This window comes from Crocodylus siamensis, chromosome 1 (assembly GCF_052110815.1).
Source record: "Crocodylus siamensis isolate JL-2025a chromosome 1, ASM5211081v1, whole genome shotgun sequence".
Lineage (NCBI taxonomy): Eukaryota > Metazoa > Chordata > Crocodylia > Crocodylidae > Crocodylus > Crocodylus siamensis.
The window spans coordinates 266,910,906-266,932,670 of record NC_143395.1 but is presented as its reverse complement, the minus strand read 5'-3'; the positions used below and the strand labels follow the sequence as shown (position 1 = coordinate 266,932,670).

The following is a 21,765-nucleotide window of genomic DNA, read 5'->3' as shown; positions in this document are numbered from 1 at the left end:
TCCTGAAACTAGAAAGATTATCAGCAATGCCAGAAAGGTTTTCTGCAAAGAAAGAATGAAAAAAGTAGGGCGAAACAAATACTTTCACCAGCCTCATTAACTGTGTTGACTGTACTGACTGTAAAATAAATTGCTGTGAGGTTCTCACACCACAAGCGCATTCATTTCTAACTTACTCCAAACAGTGACTGCCATCAATAATGGAAAATTCAAGAAAAGCAATAACTAATGTTATAATCTACATTGTCCACTCTTGAGGACACTTCTGTGCACACCAGTTCTCCACTAATATAAAACAAAACAAAATGGAACAGAAAAGTTATATTATACCTGAAGCTCTTTCCAGTAATCATTTAAATTATTAGACATACATTCAATTAATTTATTTGAGGGATGCTTCCCATGCTTCCAAATTGCCCGTCGTTTCCTTGGACACACAGATTTGGTAAAATAGAGAACCCCTTCTGGGCAAAATCAGTACAGTTTAGAAGGCAACTTTCTGGGCAATTCCATGGTTCTATTTTGTGAATAATAAAAAGGACTTTTATCTGACAGTATTAACTGACCAACTCAAAGCACTGAAGTCATTTCCAAGGGAAAAAAATATTTTATGTACTTTCTTAAAATTACAGTTGTGAATAATTTTTGAATACTGCCAAAAGCTTTGCATTATATTCTCAGTGAAAAGGGTTAGAATCATTAAACCTGCCACCTGAGTGCAAGAACATCCCTTAACCTTCTGTATTTCCTCATTTGGATTATGTGTATATGCTATTAATATATTGTCACTTAAATCAATTTTTAGTAGGCTTTAAAATAGTTGTTATATATTATCAGCCTGTCACAGTTTTAAGGTATGATATCAAGGTTCCCTGATTTAAATGGATAATGTATCATTGGTGAGTAAGGAGTCTTCAATGGTATAAAAATCTTAATATTAATGCTGAACTGTGAGTCAAGACTTGTATCACTGACCCAGATCTGAATATTGAAAACCACAGTCATTGGGCCAGAAACACCTGCTTTTACCTGACCCAGTTTAAAAGAAGGGTTCCCTTCCCCCCTTCCCACCCCCACCACTTCCCAGTAGATACAAACATCTGCTTCTTCTTGTTGTTGTTTTTTCCCAAAACATTAATATTCATTATAACTTTGGAGAATTGAAAACAGGCCTGGGTTTGCCTTTTGCTGAGTAGGTCAAAAGTGCAAAATAAAGGACATTTCTTTGCATAACGCTAGAATAAAGGAATGTATTACATGAGTGACATCAGGTGCACATATATATTTGTTTATTTATGAGGTGTGCAGAAACATATGCAAAACAGAATAAAACATAACTATTTACTATCTACCACCCAGCTGACCGTGTTTACCAAACTTACAGCATGTCTCCATGGTGCTCAGTTGATATGCAGGCATATTTTTAAGTTTCAAAGTCAAACATAATTTTATAGTTTCCTCCACACAACTTTAATGCACTTCAGAGGGTAATTATTAGACATTGTAAATCACTGATGCCTGAATCATTTACAAATTAATTAAATGATGACAAGCCTTATATAAATTGTTCTGCTTTAAATTATTAGAGAGAAGATGCTGCCACTGAATGGAAGGTTGACTTGTCCTTCCAGTGCATAATGCTGTTTGGGTCCTTAAACTTCTTCTCACTGCTCCTGTGCAGTTGAATTAAGCACATGGATGCTGCTTTCTTATTCAGGAAGTAGTTATGTCTATGATATTATAACATTTCATAAATACACATCTAGCTCTATGCCATTTGAATGTCTTTTAAAATATGGTTGACTGCTGCTTGCCCAGTGGGCTTGCCTTACTCAGGGGCAGTGGTGACTTCTGGTCTGTCATAAGATCAAAACCCATTCAGGCCATATTCACTTATTATATACAGAATGTAACGATAGGAGGGAAAACATGCTACTTGCAAGTACAAGTGCTTTAGCACCTTGATAAGTCTAGGATTCTATCTTACAGGAAAAAATGCTTCTGTGAAACTGTAAATGATAAACATTTTTTTTTTCTTTTCAGAACTAATCTCTCTGATGCTTTTACAAGCCTTTATAGTTAAATAATGCTTGCATTACCTGCAGTCACTATTTATATAAACTACTGGAAAAGTATTCCTCCAAGCAAAGTATGTTACTAGAGTAACAGTCCCAGAGTCTAGTGTTGCAGAACTGAGGAACTTCACCAGAGTTAAAGTCCTGGGACAAAAGAGAACTTATGTTGGTTAGAGCTTTGCTTAGTCCCTAGAGGATTTAAACTTTGTTTAGTACATGGCAGAATAACCCAGGACAAGATGCTTGTGTGCGTCTGGGTGCAGAGAGAAGCAACCAATATGTGTAGTTTTGTATGTGATTTTTCTATTTGTTGGCATATATACTTTTCTACACTGTGCATATTCCTATTCACAGAACCAACACAATCATGCTCAGTTGTGTTGGCTCTGTATCAAAAACAGGGACAAAAAAGTAGGAGGGGGTTCTATTAGGGTGAGTGGATGTGATTTTTTACTTACATGGTGTGTCTAGACATTCATTAATGCACAGCAGTTACTGTGCATTTAATTTAGTACATGCTTAATGAAGTACTAAATGCACAGTAACTAGAGTTACTGCACAGTAGCACTGCCAAATGCCCTTTTAGTGTTGCTACTGTGCAGTAGCTTACTACTGTGCAGTAGTGTATTAGCACTGTCTGTGCTGTGACACATTATTGCACAGTGTTATTAGGCTCCTGTGCTTTAAGCATCTCATGTAGATGTGCCCACATAGGATAATCTATTAAACAAGAACGTACTAAATTTATAGTCCCCCTATGGGCACATAGATAAGTTGCTCTGAGGTAAGCAAGGGAATAAATTTACGGCACATTACCAATTGCGTATTCTTTAATGTTGTAGTAAATGCCATGTAGTTTCATTGGAGGTAAGCCACCTCATGCTTACTACAGTGAAAATGCGTACACAAGCAATTACCGTAAAGAAGCTGATGCACTTTACGTTCACAGCCCAGCTTAGACCATGGAAACTTACTCATGTAGCCTTAATTTAGAGGTATAATTAATAAGGTTAAAACCCTGTCAAAGGGGGCAGAGGTGTCAGATTGTTTGTCTTACCTGCCTCAGGGACTCAAAGACTCCAGCAGTTGCTTCTGTGTTGTCTACCTGCCCTCTGCTGCTACTGCTACAGTAACATGACGCTGTTGCTGTAGCAAAGACTAGTGTCCTGTTCACTTACCTCTAGTTACGCTGTTGTCTTAGCCTGTATATTGGGTAGAAAAATATCCTTCCATTACAAGCTAATAGCTTCTTTCTGACCCAAGGAAGGATTTATGGTTCTTTGAGTCACCCACGGGGGGGGAGTGCAGTTCCTTTCAAGTCTTTATTTGTGGCAAATTTGTGAACTACGTTATTGCCCTAACTTTTATTGAGATGGTGAATAAAGGCTCAATGAACAGAGATGTCTATGTCTTATGTGGGTAGAGCCACTATTCCTTTATGATTGTGCAAGTTATCGTTTGGGGGAGTACTGTGAGTTGGCAGGGTAACAAAGGAAGGCAAAGCAAGGAAGGCAAAAAATTATCATAAAGGTTTTCAAGTTGTCAAAAGGAAGACAGAAAAGTTAAGTGAGGTCATTTCAAGTGAGGTGCAATATAAAATAGAAATTCAATTCACTTGAGAGAGGTAAGGAAAGAATTAGAGAAGGGAGGGAATTTGATGAAGGACTAAGCAGGCATCATAACATCCCTAATCTATTGGCATCCATCCTAAAAACAGGGAACTGAGTATTTTAACCTACAGAGCACAAGCAAGAAAAAAGTGAGCTTGGGGTTTTGTTAGCCAATGTACTACGTGTGGAAATATTATCATAAATTTAATTCAGACATGTAGCCCTGTAAAGACCATTTCATAGGAAAAAAAGAATGGCGAGACTCATTTTTTAAAATAAATTATATAACAGTATCTTTTAAACAAAAGATGGAGAATTGTTTAAGTAGAGCTTTTGACTTGTGATCTTTCTACAGAGGAATCAGCAGTTGTTGGAGGTATATATATATCTTGCTGGCACAAAACTATGACATTTTTTGTTTCCAAGGCAGGTAGGCCATATAAAAGGGAACAAAGAGAGATTACTTGGAGTCATATCACAGAAAAAGAACATGCAAGGATCAGAAAGAATATAATCTTTTTGTTATCATAGTTCAAAACTCTCACTATCTCTAAGCCAAGATATAAACTTCAGGAAGACATGAAGCTATGATTTAAAAAAACAAAAAAACAAAAACTACCAGTTCCTGAAATATTCAAAGCTAGCTGAGCTATGTAGGATCCTTTTAACTGTTATAATTCTACTAGAAGTATGGCACTTGAATACTTTTTGGGTAGATGGTACATTTCTAACTATGTTTTTCCATTTTGGCTATATCAGATCCTTCAAACATGGTAATGATTTTCCCTTAAAACTTACAGTTGTTAAATAAAACTACATTTTCTGATTTTTTTTGGATATTTACCGTGTCACTCTGTTGACAAGAGATGGGAGTAAACTATTCATACATGATGCATCTACACATACTCTTTACTGCCAAGTTGACTAATTAGCCACAGTAAAGCATCAGTGTCTGCAAGTGAGCTGGTATTAGGGTGTAATAAATTAACTCATTGACAATACTACTTTATGACAGAGTCACTTACTGTGTTGCAATGCACTTGTGGACAGTGACTAGGACAGCAGCACTTTGAGCGCAAGCAGAGCAGCTCTGGGCAGGCAGAAGGATCGGGGAGCCAGCCACACAGCTCTGCAGGTTCAGTACTTTCATGACCCTCTGCCACCCAGGGCCACCACTTGGAGTCCAGGACTGACTCCCCCAAGCCTGCTGCTAGCCTGGGGCTGCTCTGTCCCAGGTCAAAGCGCTGCTGTCCCAGGAGCAAATGTAGATGTTGCATGTGGGAGCAGTGTATGTTAGTGTAAACTACTCCAGATTTTATCACGTCACATTAATTGCATGTGTAGATGTTCCCACAGGGAACTACGCTGAGCTTGATTATGGGAATCTGTCTTTTCTGAATGATGCTCATGCCAGTAAATAATTGCTGAATGTATATTTAATTCTGTGAGGAATACTGATATCACAGAGATGGGTGTTTATAGCCCAAATAGAGTATGGAGGATTGGCATATATTTAATATTTTCAGGAGAACACTTAGTTTCCTAAGAAAAAGCTGGAAGACAGAGCTGGTCAGGAATGTTTCTGACACAGCACTTTGGTAGGACAGTAGCAATTTGCTTACATTGAACTGATTTTTGAGAACATATATACCAGTTTTGTCAAAGGTGAAATTTCTGGATCTGTGACCTGACCACTAGGCTACTGGTTATTCAGGAATGGGTAAGGGATTCTTTTGTTTTTGAAAAGATACCCATTTCAGCCAATGAAGAATAGGATTTTTTTTTATCCTCCAAACTTTAATGGAATGGTTGGGAAAAATACTTCTCATCTTATTTTCCTTGAGGAGTATATTCAACTGTATACTAATCTTCTCTTTGGGGCCTTAGTGACACATTTCTTCATCATCATGGGGGGAAAGGATGGTTTCATTCCCCACCCCCACTCCCTCCTCCCCTTTAATCCATTGGTTGTTAAGCACTTTCACCAACACACATTCACACAGTGAATCTGCAGTTTTCATGGCAAACAATAGACTAGAAGGTTGGGTTTTATACTGGTTTTGCAACTCTCTCTCTCTAGTTCCCGATTCATATTGCTCTGTGATTACAAGTTGCAGATATTGAAAGAGGCAGCAGCAGTTGTATGCTTGCATTAACCCTACTCACTCTCTTAAATTGAGAGTGAGATTTATGCCCTAACCTGGCATAAAGGCGACAGAACTGGGAATCCCTTATTCCTCACTTCTGGCTTGTGCTAGGAGGCAAACAACACACTGCAGCACTTTACAGAGTGTGCTTTGCCTGCCTCTTTGCACCAACACAGTTTTTCTGTCTGGTGCATTGGGAGGCTGAGACTGTTTAATCCACTCCCTGCTCCCTTACTCACATAAGGAGTAATGGCTGTACAGTGCCTGCTTTTCCACTCATACACCTGCATAATCAGGGGGAACTGTGCAAGTTGGGAACAATCTTTTCTTGCCACCTCACACTCACACATGGCTGCATCTTGCTCTTAGTAATCTGTCAGTAGACTGAATAACATCAGGTGGAACTGAGGGACAAATATTATCATTGTTTGTATGGTAGGGTGATGTTGCTCTAGAGGATACTCAGGCATACAATGCCTAGTGTTTTTGTTATTTGGAATCCGCTACAACAGCTATTTTTTCACAGCCTCCTTCTGTGTTGCTACTGAATGTTTTTTTGCAAGTTACTCAGTGCAGCTCTTTAATGGACTGGTCAAAGTGTTCAAAAATCTCATGTTCTAATACCACATATGAGATATGCTAAGTAAAGTAGGCAGGGATGTATTAAGCACTATAAGCAGTATACAAAGCATGTCATGTTTTCATAGCTATCACCTTAACTGCATGGGCAATGCTGACATGGTTGTCTTATATGATGAGTTTAAGGGTGAGAAAACAAGCGCTGAGCCAGGCATCAAACTGTTTAGTTATTTCCAAGTAGGTAGCTAGGATTGTGTTATCCTTTAAAACAATTCCACAAAGTACTGCATATTTCCTAACTTACTTTCATTCAAAATAACAATAATAAAAATCATGTTTTCCACATGCATAAGTCACTATCTGAGATATCTGTGATGAGATATGGATACAGTACCTTACAGAGTGAGGCCCTGTCCTCTATGTGTATTTTAGGTCATAGTACAAGTAATGATAATGATTATTTATAAACCTTCTTTTCTTAAGATATTATATAATTTTCAGAAGGTTAATGAAAAATTATGGAATCTAATCAAAAAGGAAAGTAGTAACATGGCCACAAATGAGATGAGGAAGTTAAATAGGAACTTCCCCAAATGCCAATAACTTGAGTCTGCTAGGTTCGGATTTGCATCCCATGTAGCCAAATGAGCCACATTGAGATGAGTGTGCACATGCTCTTTGTGGAGCCTCTAACCATTTTTAGGTGCTGCAAACTGCACATGGCACATGTGCACCCATTCACTGCACTGCTAATTTATAGCTCAGTGCCAAAATTTGACATTGGGTTATCCAGTGAGGTCCCCAGGACCCCAAGTAAGGCTGCTAGGGCCAGTGCAGGTGCTGGTCCCAGCCTCCTCTACCCTACCTGGGTCAATTTACCGTGCACGGGAGCTTTCATGCAAGGGTATGCCTGAAGACAAAAATCAGCAGCACAAATACGTATCTCTGCTTTTTGTACCACAGAAAACACATGCCCCTGCAGCCGTGTGCTCATTTGGAGGCACCCATGGGTTTGCATATTTGCTTTTGATTGCCACCATTTATAGAATTGTTATGACTTCTCACCATTCCTTAGTGTTTTTTCTGTAATCTGGTTTTATTGCTTCATAAACTATGCAATGTTCTTATATACCAGTGCTGATAAGAATGCTAGGTATGGATGACTTGCAAGAAAAGCCTAGAACCTTGTATTGCTTTTCATTACATTTACTTCTAGTTTCTCATGCCTGTCTGACAGTTTAGTTGCTCATGTTTTTTGCTTTTGGAACTCTTGAAAGATATATTTTCATTGTTTTTTTTCTTTGAAACAGATGTGTTTTCTTCCAACTGTCACTTTTAATACTATCAATGCTCTTCATCTGTTCCAGGACACTAATGTAGCAGATCATGAAAACAAATTGACACATGGTTTCGAAATTATGCTGACTCAAATTTGTTGTGTGTTAAAATGGCCATATTGCTTGGAAATGATCATTTCACTACTTTTCGTGGCAGAATATAGGGAAAGAATTTAATACTGTACTCATCTGTTAAAAAGGGATTCTTACAATAGTCTCATAGGATATGTACAAGTGTTGCATTTTGATCAACCTAACCAGGGTTTGGTTGATCTAAATATCCACTCATGCAGGAATTTGCAGGGTTTAACTCAGCCAAAAAATGGTGTGGCCAATATAAGTCCACCTCAGGAGACTGAGAAGGGGTTAACCTGATCTACAAAGAGGTTTACCCTATTTAGCAAATGCCTGCACACATTCTCAGCACAGCCTCTGGGCTGGAAAATCCCAGCTCCTCACCCCAAACCTAGGACTGTGCTATTCCTATGCCTTGGCCCTGATTAAGCTCTTTTAGCCCCCTGACCCACTCCCCAACTGGCCAGCTTGCCACTCCCAGTTTCAGTTTAGACAGCTTAGAGTAAGCCACATAAACCTAGGTTAGCTGCAGTGAATTTCTGTATGTACCTGTAAGGAACATCAAATAATTGCCATATTGATGTTAAAACAATACAATTAAAAGCCACTGAATATGCTTTTTCCCTTTAAAATCATAACCCTTTAACTTCACAGGAGCAAACTTAAATAAGCAGTCCACAATCCACGAGGACCAAAGAGAAATTTTTAGCTATTTCCTGTTGAGGACAACAGGAAGTAGCAGAAGGAAATGAAAAAAATCTTCTGGATCACCTGTTGCCTTACTTAGATTCCTCTGTCATTAAAAACCATGTTGACCTTAACAAAAAACTGCTTAAGATAATACATAAATTATCCATTTAGTACTATACTCAGGAATACTTTGGAACCATGTCCTCTGCGATAGATATTGTACAAATATGGAACTTAGGTATGTCTATATTGTCACTGTGGTAATCATATGACCACTGTCAAGAAACAAGCTTCCTCTCCCCATTTCACCCCACTCTTCTTGTGCCACACATCTCAACTATTCTATGATTTTTTTGCAGTGTGTGGTCCAGGACATGGTCAGGATCCCTATCTCAGACATGCTGTTAAGTGAGGCATTGACAGCATTCATCAACAAGTGCATGGGGTTTTTTTAGCTTGTTTCAAGTGTGGAGTGGGAGGGAGTTGGTGGGAAACTTACTATTTCTGATGATGGTTTTGGGATTATCACAGAGGTGGCTTGGACTTATCCAAAAAATCACTACCCCTGTGAGCTTACAATCAAAATATGAGATGAGAAACCATATATATGTAGGAAAGTATAAGGAAGCATAGATTTACAAGCAAGAAGTCATAACACAGGAGCCCCCATAGTACCCCATAACACATCAGCAGTCCAGCATCTGTCAAGTTTTTGTAGGCATCAGGGCACAGACAAATATTGAGAAGGCATCTAAAGAAAGATGAAACTGTAAATGTAAGGATGTTTAAAGGGACTTCCAGCAGGATTTCTCTCCTTCCATGAGGGACAAGGTACTTATTTTGAAAAATTTAGCAAGTGTGCTACAGAAGTTGGCATTCTAGTCTGATCCAGCGCTTCATTATTGCTTAAAGGAGGAGCTCAAAACCTTGTTGAAGTCATTAAAGGGAATAAAAGAAAGATTTGTAATGATTGAATGAGTTTGGATTGGGCACCAAGAGAGTACAACAGGTGACTGAAGAACTGTCTTCCTTAATTCTTATGTATTATTCTTCAGCCATTCTATAGAATAGAGTTGGTTGAAAAAAAGTGTGGTATTTTCCCTAACAAAACATTCTGATGAAAGCAAATGAACAAAATTCACCTAATTTCTGCATGGAGAATTTAGATCTGGGGGCTGAAATTTAACTACAAAAAAATTGGTTGAAAATCTTCCACATTGTGATTTTTTCCATAGAAAACAGACTTTAAAAAAAAAAATAAAGGTGAAAATAATTTTAATTTTAATTAGTAAACAGTCTTGATGAACAGGGGGGTTGACTAGATGACCTCCTGCCCTACTTTTCTATGATTCTATTAAATGTTTGTAACCAGCTCTGAGTTTCACAGTTCCTCCAGTGAAGTCACTGTCAGTCCCCATTGCTAAAAACTGTGAGGCTTTGGAGGCAGTCCTTAAAGAGAGAAATCTTCTTGACTCTGACATTAAGCAGCTATAGAGCTTCCAAATAATTCCTAGTTCTGAGTTTGCCTGCATTTTCCAGGTCACTGACTGTGTTCAATCTTGCAGTTTAAGAGTTTATAAGGTAAGAAACCTATGTCAGCATTAATACAATGTGAGAAACACTGGCTAATTTCATAATTATCATTGGCATGTCTGAGCTTCCTGCTAGAGGCAACTGTCCTTCTCAAAAGTGATGTCATTTGAGACACTAGCAGTACAAAAACAAATCCTGTGGAAGAGACTAGAAATAATTTGCTAACCTGTGACAGTCAGAAAAAAAAATTTGATTTTTCAAAAGCTTAACGTTTTGCTTAAGTTTAAATATTTTTATGCTTATTAATCTACTATTAAAACAATCTCTTCCTCAGAAGACATATTTCAGAAAGAAAGCTGTCCTCATTTCCAGGCTTAGTGATGCCATGCTGTGTTTGTCTTTAAAAGATAAATATAACATTTTAATTATGGTAACAAGGGTTTCTTGCTCATTAACTCTTAGAGAATGAGACTGCACAAGTTGTGCATTTTTTCCATTGAAGTTTCAAGATAATTTATTGACATGCTATAGTCCAGTGGTGCTCAATCTTTTAATCTCATAGGCTGGATAATTTTGTAGGGCCAGTCTGTGGGCCAGACTGGGTCCTGATCTCCAGGATTGGTCCCTGTGCTACCTCTGCCCAGCCCTGCTCAGCACCATGCTGCTCTGTGTCTCCCTGCTCAGGCCTGCACCTACCGTCCCTCCGCCCTGATTGACCCCGTACTACCCTGATTGGTTCTATTTGGCCGTGCAGCACTCTGTGCTGCCCTGATTGGCCCCACATGTCCAATCTAGTGTGCAGGGCCATCCTATCTGGCCTGTAGGGCTCCTACTGCTGTTACTACTCCCCCACTGCCAAATTTCCAGGGAAAGCACCATGAGCCAGACAATGTGGTTCCGTGGGCTGGATCTGACCCACAGGCCAGGGGTTGAGCACCCCTGGCCTAGTCATTAAAGGAGTAGCAGAGTTTGCTGTGTACTTACTGTGGGGATCCTTTTGGCAAGTAACCTATTGATATAATATTGATATTTCTATGACTCACTTATCTTGGGTTTTCCATACAAATGTTGAGTGTGAAAGACTGACCTCAAAATAGCCAATGGTTATGGCACTCATTTGGGTTGAGAGCATAGTGCATGTTTTGGGTGAGGCAAAGAATGCAATCTGAAACTTTCACATCCCAGGGACATGCCCAAAACTAATGAGAGCTTCAGTTTTGATCAATCATTATATATTTTTTTCTAATTTTTAAAAAAAAAATTCCCCTCATAACAGGAAAAAGGAGGAAGTTATCGTGTGTAAAATATCAACAAGATAATATTGCAATATTAGATAAGTTAATTACAGGGTGTTTTGTTGTTTTTTCTTTTTTTAATTTTCTGACTTTGTAGTCTTTGGAATTCTACATATTAACATTGCATTGATGGCAGTTATTTAAATGTTATGTTAACTTAAAAGGGGGAGGGAAGTAAAATCTAATAATAAACACGTTATGAAGCAACTTGTATTCTGTTGAAAAGCCTTAACTTTGAAGCTGCTTACCTTGTGCAACTTTTAGTTATAAAAAGTTTCTCTGAACAGGGTTTTCCATATATGAATTAAGGGAATTTATGGATATATATGCTTAGACTTACTGTTTTTGAGTGATCCGATCTTTATTAAAAGAAACATTTTCCAGCTGGATTTACCAAAAGCCAACCACAGCCACATTTATACCACATTTCTTATTTCAATCTTTGATCATATATATATTGTTTCCTTCCCCAACAATATAGATTTTTTCTTGTCTTGTTTTTTTTATGAGAAATTTATATTTTGCCATTTATTAAAATGTGTTTCAAGCTTACTGGCTGCTACCAGAAGGCAGAGCAGGGTGCCTACCAAATAGTTATATGATTTAGAAGGATCTCTGTTCCAAGTAATTTTCTGAAGGTTAACTTATCTTTCAAACTAATTCATAAATCTTCATATGAAAGATTTTGTGCAGTTGTAAAGTTTTATTATCTGTTTACTTCAAAAAGTCAGTGGGTCATATCTAAATGCACCAAAGAGGACCTTGGTTCATTGAATCCCTTGTGCATTCATTTTATTATATTTACTGATGCCTCCCTTGATAACCTCAAACTTCAACATTGCCTGATTCCTTTCTGAGTATATATTTTTACATTTTCTTTTCTAATAAGAAATATTTTTTTTAGCTACATGGTCATAGGAAAATGTGCTTGGAGCTATTTTCACAGCCAGAATTTATTTAGTGATCTTGTAGTGCATAGTAAGATCCTGTTGTTCTTTGGACAGTATTTATTAGGCTCACACAGAGCAAGGGGCTGACTCTCACTGGTACCCTGGAGGCTGAAGATATCAGCTTCAAGATTTCCTGCAGCATCAGTTAGTGCAGTGACTGAGAAATGGGATTTTGATTTCAGAAATGTTTGGCTCAGGCCTACAGTGCTATGCGGCGTAGTGCTTTACATGTGACTCTTACAGTTTACCCCTGGGTAATTAGCTTTCATTTATACCTGTAAAATAGAACGAGAAATCATAAATATCAAAGATCATGACCTAAAATCTAAAGCTATGACAATGTCAGCATAAAATTGAATCTAGTTCACAGATATCCTACCAGACCTTAATTCTATACTTAGGTAACTGATTAGACCTTTTTTCTAATTGTTCATAGTATCACCTGGTCTGTGGCCCTTCCCCACCACACTACTCCTCTCAGGGGCTGGGAGGGGTATAACAGCAGCTGCTTCTCTTACCTGCCTGAGACTGAAATGACCCTGGTGTGGAGAAGGTGTGGGGAAGAGGGGAGTGGGGCATCTGGACTAGGGGCAGACATTCAAAAAGCCTGAGCCTGAACTGATTCAATCTTTGCAGGTTGGTATAACCTGTCTAGGTTGAACCAATCTGCAACTGGGCAGACATTTCCTCTGGACTGAGGAAATACAGGCGCATGCCTGCAGTGGCTTAGGTTAGAAGCTGGAGGGGGTGCTAAAGCAGCCCTCCATTCCCTTCTACAATGCTGAGCTGAAAGGGTGGGGGATGGCCAGGCCTCAGCAGAATGCTCTGATTAGGGAGGGGTGTAAACCTCCAACCTGCCTGCATTGTCCCTGGCTTTTCCCTGCTTGCTGCTCAAGGGGTGGGAGTGTTGCCATACCCCAGCCCTGGGCTAGCACTCTGAGGTGAAGGGGTGTGTGTGTGCAGTGCATGCATCTCTTGATGATACTGAGTTTTCAATCTCCCTCTCCCTGCTTCTTCATACCCTCTACAAACCTGGCAGGCAAGGGAGCCAGCAGGGATGGATAACACAGTATTTATCACCCCATCAATAAAACAAAAGCCTCTCTCATTAGTTTAAGCTCTTCTTAAATTTCTTTTTCCAAGGAAGGGATGGAGGTACATTACCATCTGACCTGTTGATTAGCTCCAAAAAGCCCTATGTGGACACTGTTCTCTCTGCCTGTCCCAATGAAATTGAAGACACATGCACACAGATGCCTCTCAGTATTAGCTAGCATACCACATGCCTAGGGTCTGAAGGTCTGGGGTCCATGCTGTGGGAGATGGGGGGGTGGAATCCCTGCTTAAGCAGCAAGCAGTGATGGTCGGGGGGTGGATTGGGGGGAAGCCAGGCAGACCCTGCTGTGCATGCAGTCTCTGCTGGAGCTCTGGGTAGGGAGTAAAGGGGCAGGGCCAGTCATGTTCTCTGGAGAAGACAGCCCAGCCCAGGCCAGGCCAGGCCAGGGCTACAAAGCATGTGGGATGCTGAGGGACTGTGATTTAACTTAAACCAGAAAGGGGGCTGGAACAGACATTGCATAAACTGGTTTGACCCAAATCAGTTAAGTCTGATACTACATTCAACCAAGTTTATCTTAAACCAGTTTGAGCCATGTTGAAACTGATTTATGAGCACTAAACTTATGTTCTGTTACAGGTTTAAACCAGATTCTGATCACTTAAAACTTTTGTGTATAATGTCTGTGCTGAGCCCTGCAGGCTGGAACCCCCATATACTCCCTCACTTGGTAAATCTGCAATCATAGAAATCTCAGATATCTGCAGTATTTTCCAGACATTTGCAGTGCTAGAAATGAATACCTCTCTGTTCCTTAAGAAACTTTGCTCCTTTATGCTGTGTTTCCTCCAAGCCTTTCTCACCACTTTTTTTTTTCTTCAAGACACAGACATCTTACAGTAGAATGTTTAAAAATGCCTAAGTAACTTAGGAGTTCAAGTTCCATTTTCAATATTGACTTAACATTAAGTTAAAAGAGTTCATAGGATTCTTTGATCTGGAAGCTTATGTCATTTAGATGTGGTTTAAAATGTTACTTCTGTTTTTCTGTGCTGTATTACTGAGATCAGTGGCAAAAACTATTGTCTTGAACAGGAACAAAGATGGGACTTTAATTATAAAAGTGCATTTCCACAGAGCCAATCTTCCCCAGTGCTAAAAGAGCTGTATGGAGTTCTCTTTGTGGAATTTTCACTGAATAGGAATAGCAAGATATGATCCTTAGATGTGAATCTGTGTGCCAGGGATCAGGTCTGTCCACCACTGTCATTCTCTTTACCTCTTGGTAATATCTGAGACGGTATTAAATACGTTCCAGTTTTATGCAGCATTGCTCTACATAAAACTGAATTCAGCTCAAAGAAATAGGAAACTGAATAACTCACTGTTTATTAGGATGAGAAGAATAAATAGTGCACCTTAGTGCTACTTTTTTATAGCATAGCGTGTTTTGTGAGGCTTGGGGATAAAAGGAGTGACATGCATACACATGTCATACAGGTAAGGATGAATTATTCTCTAGAGAGCTTCCTCAGTATGAACTTTGAAGAAATGAACACTAACTTAATTAAGGTTTCATTCTGCTGTACCTATGCATTCCTGATTCCCACTGAAATTAATAAGATTGTAAAATGGAGACAATCACTATTAGCAATTATTCAGTGTACTTTAGTCAGAAGGGTTATACAGCTGCTCTTAGGAGTTTCTTCTAGATCCCTGTTACAATTCTCAGGAAGATGGCCAGGCTGATTTGAAAAGACTCTTTGATGTTGTAAAATTTAAAGCAAAATTAACAGCTGAGGAACACTTTCTTTTTTCTCAGGACATTAATGTTCTAAAAATAAAGAGTAGTGGTTGGACATGGTTGCAAATAATAATATTTTGTTGAATTGAAAAAGGATCAACTTCTGTGTTGGAATAAACTTTAACTGAGTTTGGCCCAGGAAAGAACTTGGCCAGAAGTTTTTAACAGATACCTATATCCATGCAATGCAATTTCATTACAAATATGTCATTTTTCAATGGTGTTGCAACTCCAGGACTAAACCTAAAAAATTCTTGGCCACAGGGTTTTGCAGTGTTTTTAGTTCTTTCTGTCTTCCCCTTTCCCTCTCCCTTTTAACTAAATTGTCTTTGGTTTTAGGCCAAGATGTTACCACAAGAGTTGAACTGAGGTGACATTTTGACATTTCTATAGTTTCATTTTTATTATTTATTTACTAAAAGAGTTTCAGTGAAAACATAAAAAATGAGGCTTTTAATATACTTACAGGTTTTTTGTTTTTTCCCTGGCACTTTAGATAACAGCCTTTGAGAGCTGGAAGATGAAAGCTCCTATTCCACACTTGATTCTCTTGTATGCTACTCTTACTCAGAGCTTGAAAGTTGTAACCAAAAGGGGCTCAGGTAAGTAGATTTTCTCCATTTTCCATCTGGCTGTGGTTACAATTCGGGCTATAAAGCATGTTTAGTATTTGGACATATACAGTAAGAAGTAGTTTTCTTGCTTTTTCTACACTGTGGTTAAGCAAATTTTGAAATCAGCACAACAGTACAGAACAGTTTTAACAAGGTAGCTTCAATAGATGTATAGCCTATGTGTTGCTTTAATTTGAATGGAAAAAATGTAGCAGGCTATGACATAATGCCAATTAAGGCAATTTGGTGACTTACTTTCTAAGACTGTTTTTAATGCCTTAGCTGTTTGCAGTTGTTCCTACTTGAAGATAATAGCTATTTATTTAGAATAGCAATATTACAATTGGTGTTTAAATTTGCGGTTGCTTTTGTTTGGTGACTGTACAGAACTGTTCTGTAAAGAACAAGATTTTTTATATATGGAGCTCAGACTCTTTTGATTTATATCACTGAATTCTGTAAATCAAGAAAAAGAATCAAGTATGTTATATTCAATACCACAAGAAATAATAAGTGGCAGCATATGACTTAGGAGGGGCCTGTTCACTAGTGGATAAATGCATTAATAAACCAAAACGAATACTGATAATTTTTTTTCCCTGTGCTGCTTAAAACCTAAATGCCTTCTATGTCTTCTATGTTTTTTTTCTCCCAAGTTGTGTTGAGTCATGGTATTAGCAAGCTATTTGCATGTTGGTATATGGTAGGAATAAAGAACATTTTAGCATATTATGATAATGGATTTTTGCCTGTCATTTTTATAAGGTTACAATATTCTTGCTTTTAGTCATAATCTTAAAGATGTAATTTCAAAATGAATACCTGATAAGCCCGTAACTGTGAGAGCTGTTGTCTTACTGTATTGTACCAAAGTCATAGCATATTAACTAAAATCACATTCAATGAAGAATTGGAGAAGTTTTGTTCATTTGAGTTTGTTGTGGGGAGCGTTGTTGTTTTAGTTTTGGAGTGTATGTTTAAGGTAGTTTTCATGATTTTACTGTCCTCCTTTAGGAACCTGTATCTTCAATTGAAATCACTTGGTGTTTGGGGAAAAAAATAGAAGAAGAAATGGGGCACAGAACTTTTCATTTTTTGAGCAACAATTTAAGTCAGAGAATGGATGTAAATCATTAAGCTTCAGATAGATTTTTGGTTTGTGGTGATATACCATGAAGGAGATGAAATCTTAGTTCATTCAACTGATCAGAAATTGCAAATAATTAGTAGTGTTACAATCCTGAAGCCAAGATGATACAAATTTAGGGTTGCTCCCAATAGTTCACTTCATTGCTTTAGCATATATTTTATGATGCTGAAGACAGCAATAAAAAAAAATCCAGTGTGTTTATAAGAAAAAAAAAGATGCACTAAATATGTGCAAAATGATTGAGTTAATATTATGTTACAGATGTATCCTGATCACGCAACATCAACATTTTCCTCGAGTATTGTCCTAGACCATTATGTATTTTGGAAGCTTTTGAATTTGGAGCTTTTATTATTAGCTCCCATGTCTATACAAATACTTTAGCCACAATCATTTTAAGTGAGTTCAATTACTGTTGGGCATAAAGTTAACTTTTGCAGGCACACACTTAAACTACGCTCAGTGCTGAGCTGTATATATCTATTACTGGCATGGCCTTGGGTCTCATCAGTTTGTTTTTGTCTATTTCTCTTTTCCCCCTGACTCTTCAATACAAGATAACAAAATGTTTAATTTTCAGATATATGTTGGCTTGCCAAAGTAAGAAAATATCCCTTAGTTTAGTGAAACATGACACAATGACATACTGATGCAATAAAGAATAAAACTATAGATTGACACCTGCCGTGGACAAAACCCTGGGATTACACCTGTAGTCCTGGGGAACTACGAGGAGATGGAGAAAGAACTAAGCTAAAAACCAAGTGGAAAACAATTTCAGCTACTGATTAGCTATAGGATTGTATAGCAGGAGTCCCAATTTTCTCTGTGACCATAAGCAAATGTATTCAGTTATTTTTCCAGCTGACAAATGAAATATAAATCCATTCCTGATTCATGTACTGTGCTGGTTCAGAAATTGTGAAGTACTTTCAGTTCCTCTCAACAAAAATGCTGAGTAATCCCAAGATATTATTGGGCCAATCCTGAAATCTTGATTCAGAGTTCATTTGCTCCTACTGTGCGGGTCTGTCATCATTTGGGATAAGATCCCATTTCACCTATTAGGTCCCTAAGGGTATGTACAGCTGTTACATTTAGATCGACATAACTAGGGTTAAGTCAATGTAAATGCCCATCTTTGTAGATGTCCAGGGGATTTAATAGGGCCAAAAATAGTGAACCCGATCTAAATTACTTCACCTGAGATGCACTAATTTAGATTGAAACCAGGTTAACCTGACCTATTGAATTCTTGCATGCATTTGGAGTATAGCCCTGGGGTTGGGAAAGCTAAGATACTTGCCTCATCCCTGGAGCTGTGTTCTTTCTACCCCTATCTTTACCACTTCTCTGAGTAGGCTATTGTTAGCTCCCTGATTTCTTCCCCCCCACCTGCTCCACAGTTAGATAACCCCCCTCTGGCTGACCCTCCACCCCCTGATCCCGTGTATCCCTCTTCACAGCCTGAGTAGCTTAGCACTGACAAATGGCTGTACATTCCTTTCCTGGTTGACAATCAAGTGGCTTAAAGCTGGCCATGTGATTATAGACTATGTTCAGTGAATGTCTGTACACTTAGGTATCTAAGAGGGATCTTGTTCCATTTGGCTCATGTTTCTGCAAAATGCTAGCTCATATATTTCTGTAAGACACTAAGTCATGAAAAGCCACAAGGAGGGGGAGTTCCCATCTGCATTTTGAGTTAAATGTTTTTCACAGACCTAACCATGTAAGTCTATATAAGCTCCAAGGAGTTGAAATAGAATTTTAAAGGCTCTTGCAAAGAATCTACTTTATTCTGCCTGGTTCTAAGTGGCTATGTTAACAATAAGAGTTTCACAGTACTTTACCCATACTGTATGTGTGGAATGCTCAGCCTTTTAAGGCATATTTTTGCAAAACACCACTTTCCAAGACCTCTCACTGACTTCAGTGAGAATTTTGTCTGGGAAAACACTGAAGACCAGTTTTTTGGATACTGTTGCTCTTACTAATCAATGCATTTTAGATTTTTCAAAACTGAGGAATGTTATGCTTCCAATTTTTTCTTGCATAAAAATCAGAAAAGAGAACAGAAACCAAAGAACAGGATAGTTGAAGGAAATTTGGAATGAAAAGGAAATCAGTGCTGTAATTGTTACTTTGAAATGTGATGTGCTGTGCTATTTTTTTAAAGTGCTGGCGCATTATGAACAAAATTCTAACCTGAGGAGGGCTAAACATAGTATTTCTGTTGGTTATTATAGGTTTGAGAATAACAAAGTCACATTTACTTATGGGAATAATGTATTGCTTTAATAATAATTCAGGATGTATACTTAGATGCTAAAAACTAAACTTGTAGATTGATTTTTCTCCTTGTGTCAGCTTTGGCTCTTTTGTGGTAACCGCTGAAACAGAATAATAAGTAGAGACCTACCAAATTTGTGACTCTGTGATTTTTGCAGAAACAATGAATTTGGTAGGTCCCCATGAAAAAGTGTGGTCCACACAAAAAAGCACAGGGGATCACAAAAAAGCCAGAAAACTGCTAGCAAGCAGGGGAAACAAGCAGAGGTGGGAAGCCTTGATGTCCTGAAGCATGGGGGAGATGAAGGGGAGGGAAATTTTTGTGGCATTCCCCCCACCACTGCCTCTGATTGGCTAAGGGGCCCTAGAAGTCCTGCCCCTCAGCCCTTCAGAGGAGTGGAGAGGCCTGCCACGTTCCTCTGTAAAAATGGTGACCAGTGCCATCTTGGATCGTGAAATAGGGGGAAGCCCCTGCAAATTAGGTAAGTCCCTAATAAGAAGTAATGTTTTGCTTCTCTAGCTTTGTTACCTAATAATGTAAAGTTACCATTATTCTCAAAACCCTGACGTTATAATTGGTGAAATCATAAATACTGACATCTTAGCAGTATCTCTTGTCTGTTGGTCATCAGAATTAAAGAGTGGGTGGGAAAGATATTATGTACATCTTTAGTATTCACTTGTATTTTTCCGCTGTCCCACCAGATCCAAATCCTTCTACACAATGTTTTCAAGTTTATCTTTTATGTCTAAAAAGTTACGGCATACAAAATTGTTGCAAGGCTTTTCTTTTTAATATTAAAAATGTTTGTTTTAAAGATTTTAAATATTCAGACTGAAATGTATGAATACATTTTAGTCTGTTTTGAAATGCAGAAGGTAATTTATTGTACATGTTAGTTCAGTTATGTTGTCACTTAAGAATGCAGCAAGATTGGCAAGTGGGTTTTTTGTTTTTGGAAATCTGACTACCTCCTGGTTTGTGCTAAGCCAGTTCTTCCAGGCTACAAATTATAAGTCACTTTTACGTGGGCTCTGGGGGTGAGGGGTGGCTCTCGAAGACATTCTAATTGAACTGCTTCAATGTCTTCTTTATAAGCGTCCCCACACTTAAAAATGGCACTGAGGAGGGGGCTTGAACTAAAGTTCATTCAACAAGGTTTAGTTCAAGTGCCCCCATCACCATTTTTAAGCATGGGGACACTGATACATGATATGCAGGAGTGTGCTAGAGCACGGCAATTGCTACGCTCCAGCAGATTCGATTAATCAGGTCTGCTCCAATGTGCTGGAATTCAAGCACATCAGAGCAACCTCAGCGCTCATGTATAGGCACCCATAGGTAGCAAATGCTACCAATATCAATGTAAGGACTACACTGAAAGAACTGTAAAAAGAAAAAAAAAAAAAAAAAAAGATTTACGTTTTGCTTTCAACAAAGGATCCTCCTCCCTTCCTCCTCTGTTCTGTCCTGTTACATAGACACTCAAAATATGGAGTGCCAACTGGCTTACAGTGAGTGTGTAGCTTTATTTTAGTGCATTTTACTTTCAGGTAGTTTTAGGCTGTTGCTAGGTTATGAAACAATTCAGTGGAAATTTTATTGTGGGTTCTGTACATGGATGGGCCTATAGGAGGAGGCCACTAGCATGTAAGGGGACGAAAATAGGATATATAACTATATTATACAACTATCATATATTGACCATATTTGACCTGTTGTTTCTTTAAGAACAGCACCTGAACCATGTCTCCTTCTCCTGTTAGGGAACTTTTGTTTATATTTCCCCTGTGTGCTCCCCCCACCTTAAACTATATTTAAAATAAATTGAAGAATTTAGTAGCATAACTAGGTACAGGCAACAAAGGAATCTACCGCATGTACTGATTTGGTTTGGATTGCATACTTCTACATGCTTACTGTGTATTAGATTATGAGTAGGATCCATGGACTATCATTTAAGGAAACAGGAATTTTCATAGTATCATAGTGCTTAGGGTCAGAAGGGACCTAAACGGATCATCAGGTCCAACCTCCCTGCCCCAGGCAGGAAAGGCACCAGAGTCATATCACCCCAGCCAAATATCTGTCCAGCCTTCTCTTGAAGACCCCCAAGGTAGAAGAAAGTACCACCTCACTTGGGAGCCCAGTCCACAGCTTGGCAGCCCTAACTGTAAAGTAATGCCTCCTGATGTCCAGCCTGAACGTTCTCTCTAACAATTTGTGGCTGTCATTCCTAGTAACCCCAGGTGGTGCCCGGGGGAACAGAGTCTCCCCCAATTCTTGTTGGGTCCTTCTGGTAAGTTTGTAAATGGCCACCAGATCCCCACTCAGCCTTTTCTTGTGGAGGCTGAATAGGTTCAGGCCTTTTAGCCTCTCTTCGTAGGGCCTGCCCCTTGACCATGGTGGTCCTCCTCTGGATCCTCTCAATGCTAGCCACATTCTTCTTGAAGTGCAGCGCCCAGAACCGGACACAGTACTCCAACTGTGGCCTGACCAATGCTGCATAGAGGGGAAGGATCACCTCCCTGGACCTGCTTGTGATGCATTTGTAGA

General features: G+C 38.8%; 1 protein-coding gene across 1 annotated transcript in view; it reads left to right on the top strand.

The window, feature by feature from the left end:
- IL1RAPL1 (interleukin 1 receptor accessory protein like 1) overlaps window positions 1-21,765 on the top strand; it is a 1,351,669-nt gene that overhangs the window by 134,770 nt on the left and 1,195,134 nt on the right. The window contains exon 2 of the mRNA XM_090061969.1: window positions 15,649-15,754. Coding sequence (XP_089918095.1) covers window positions 15,673-15,754 — 82 coding nt within the window. The 5' untranslated portion in view covers window positions 15,649-15,672. The remainder of the gene's footprint in view (window positions 1-15,648; window positions 15,755-21,765) is intronic.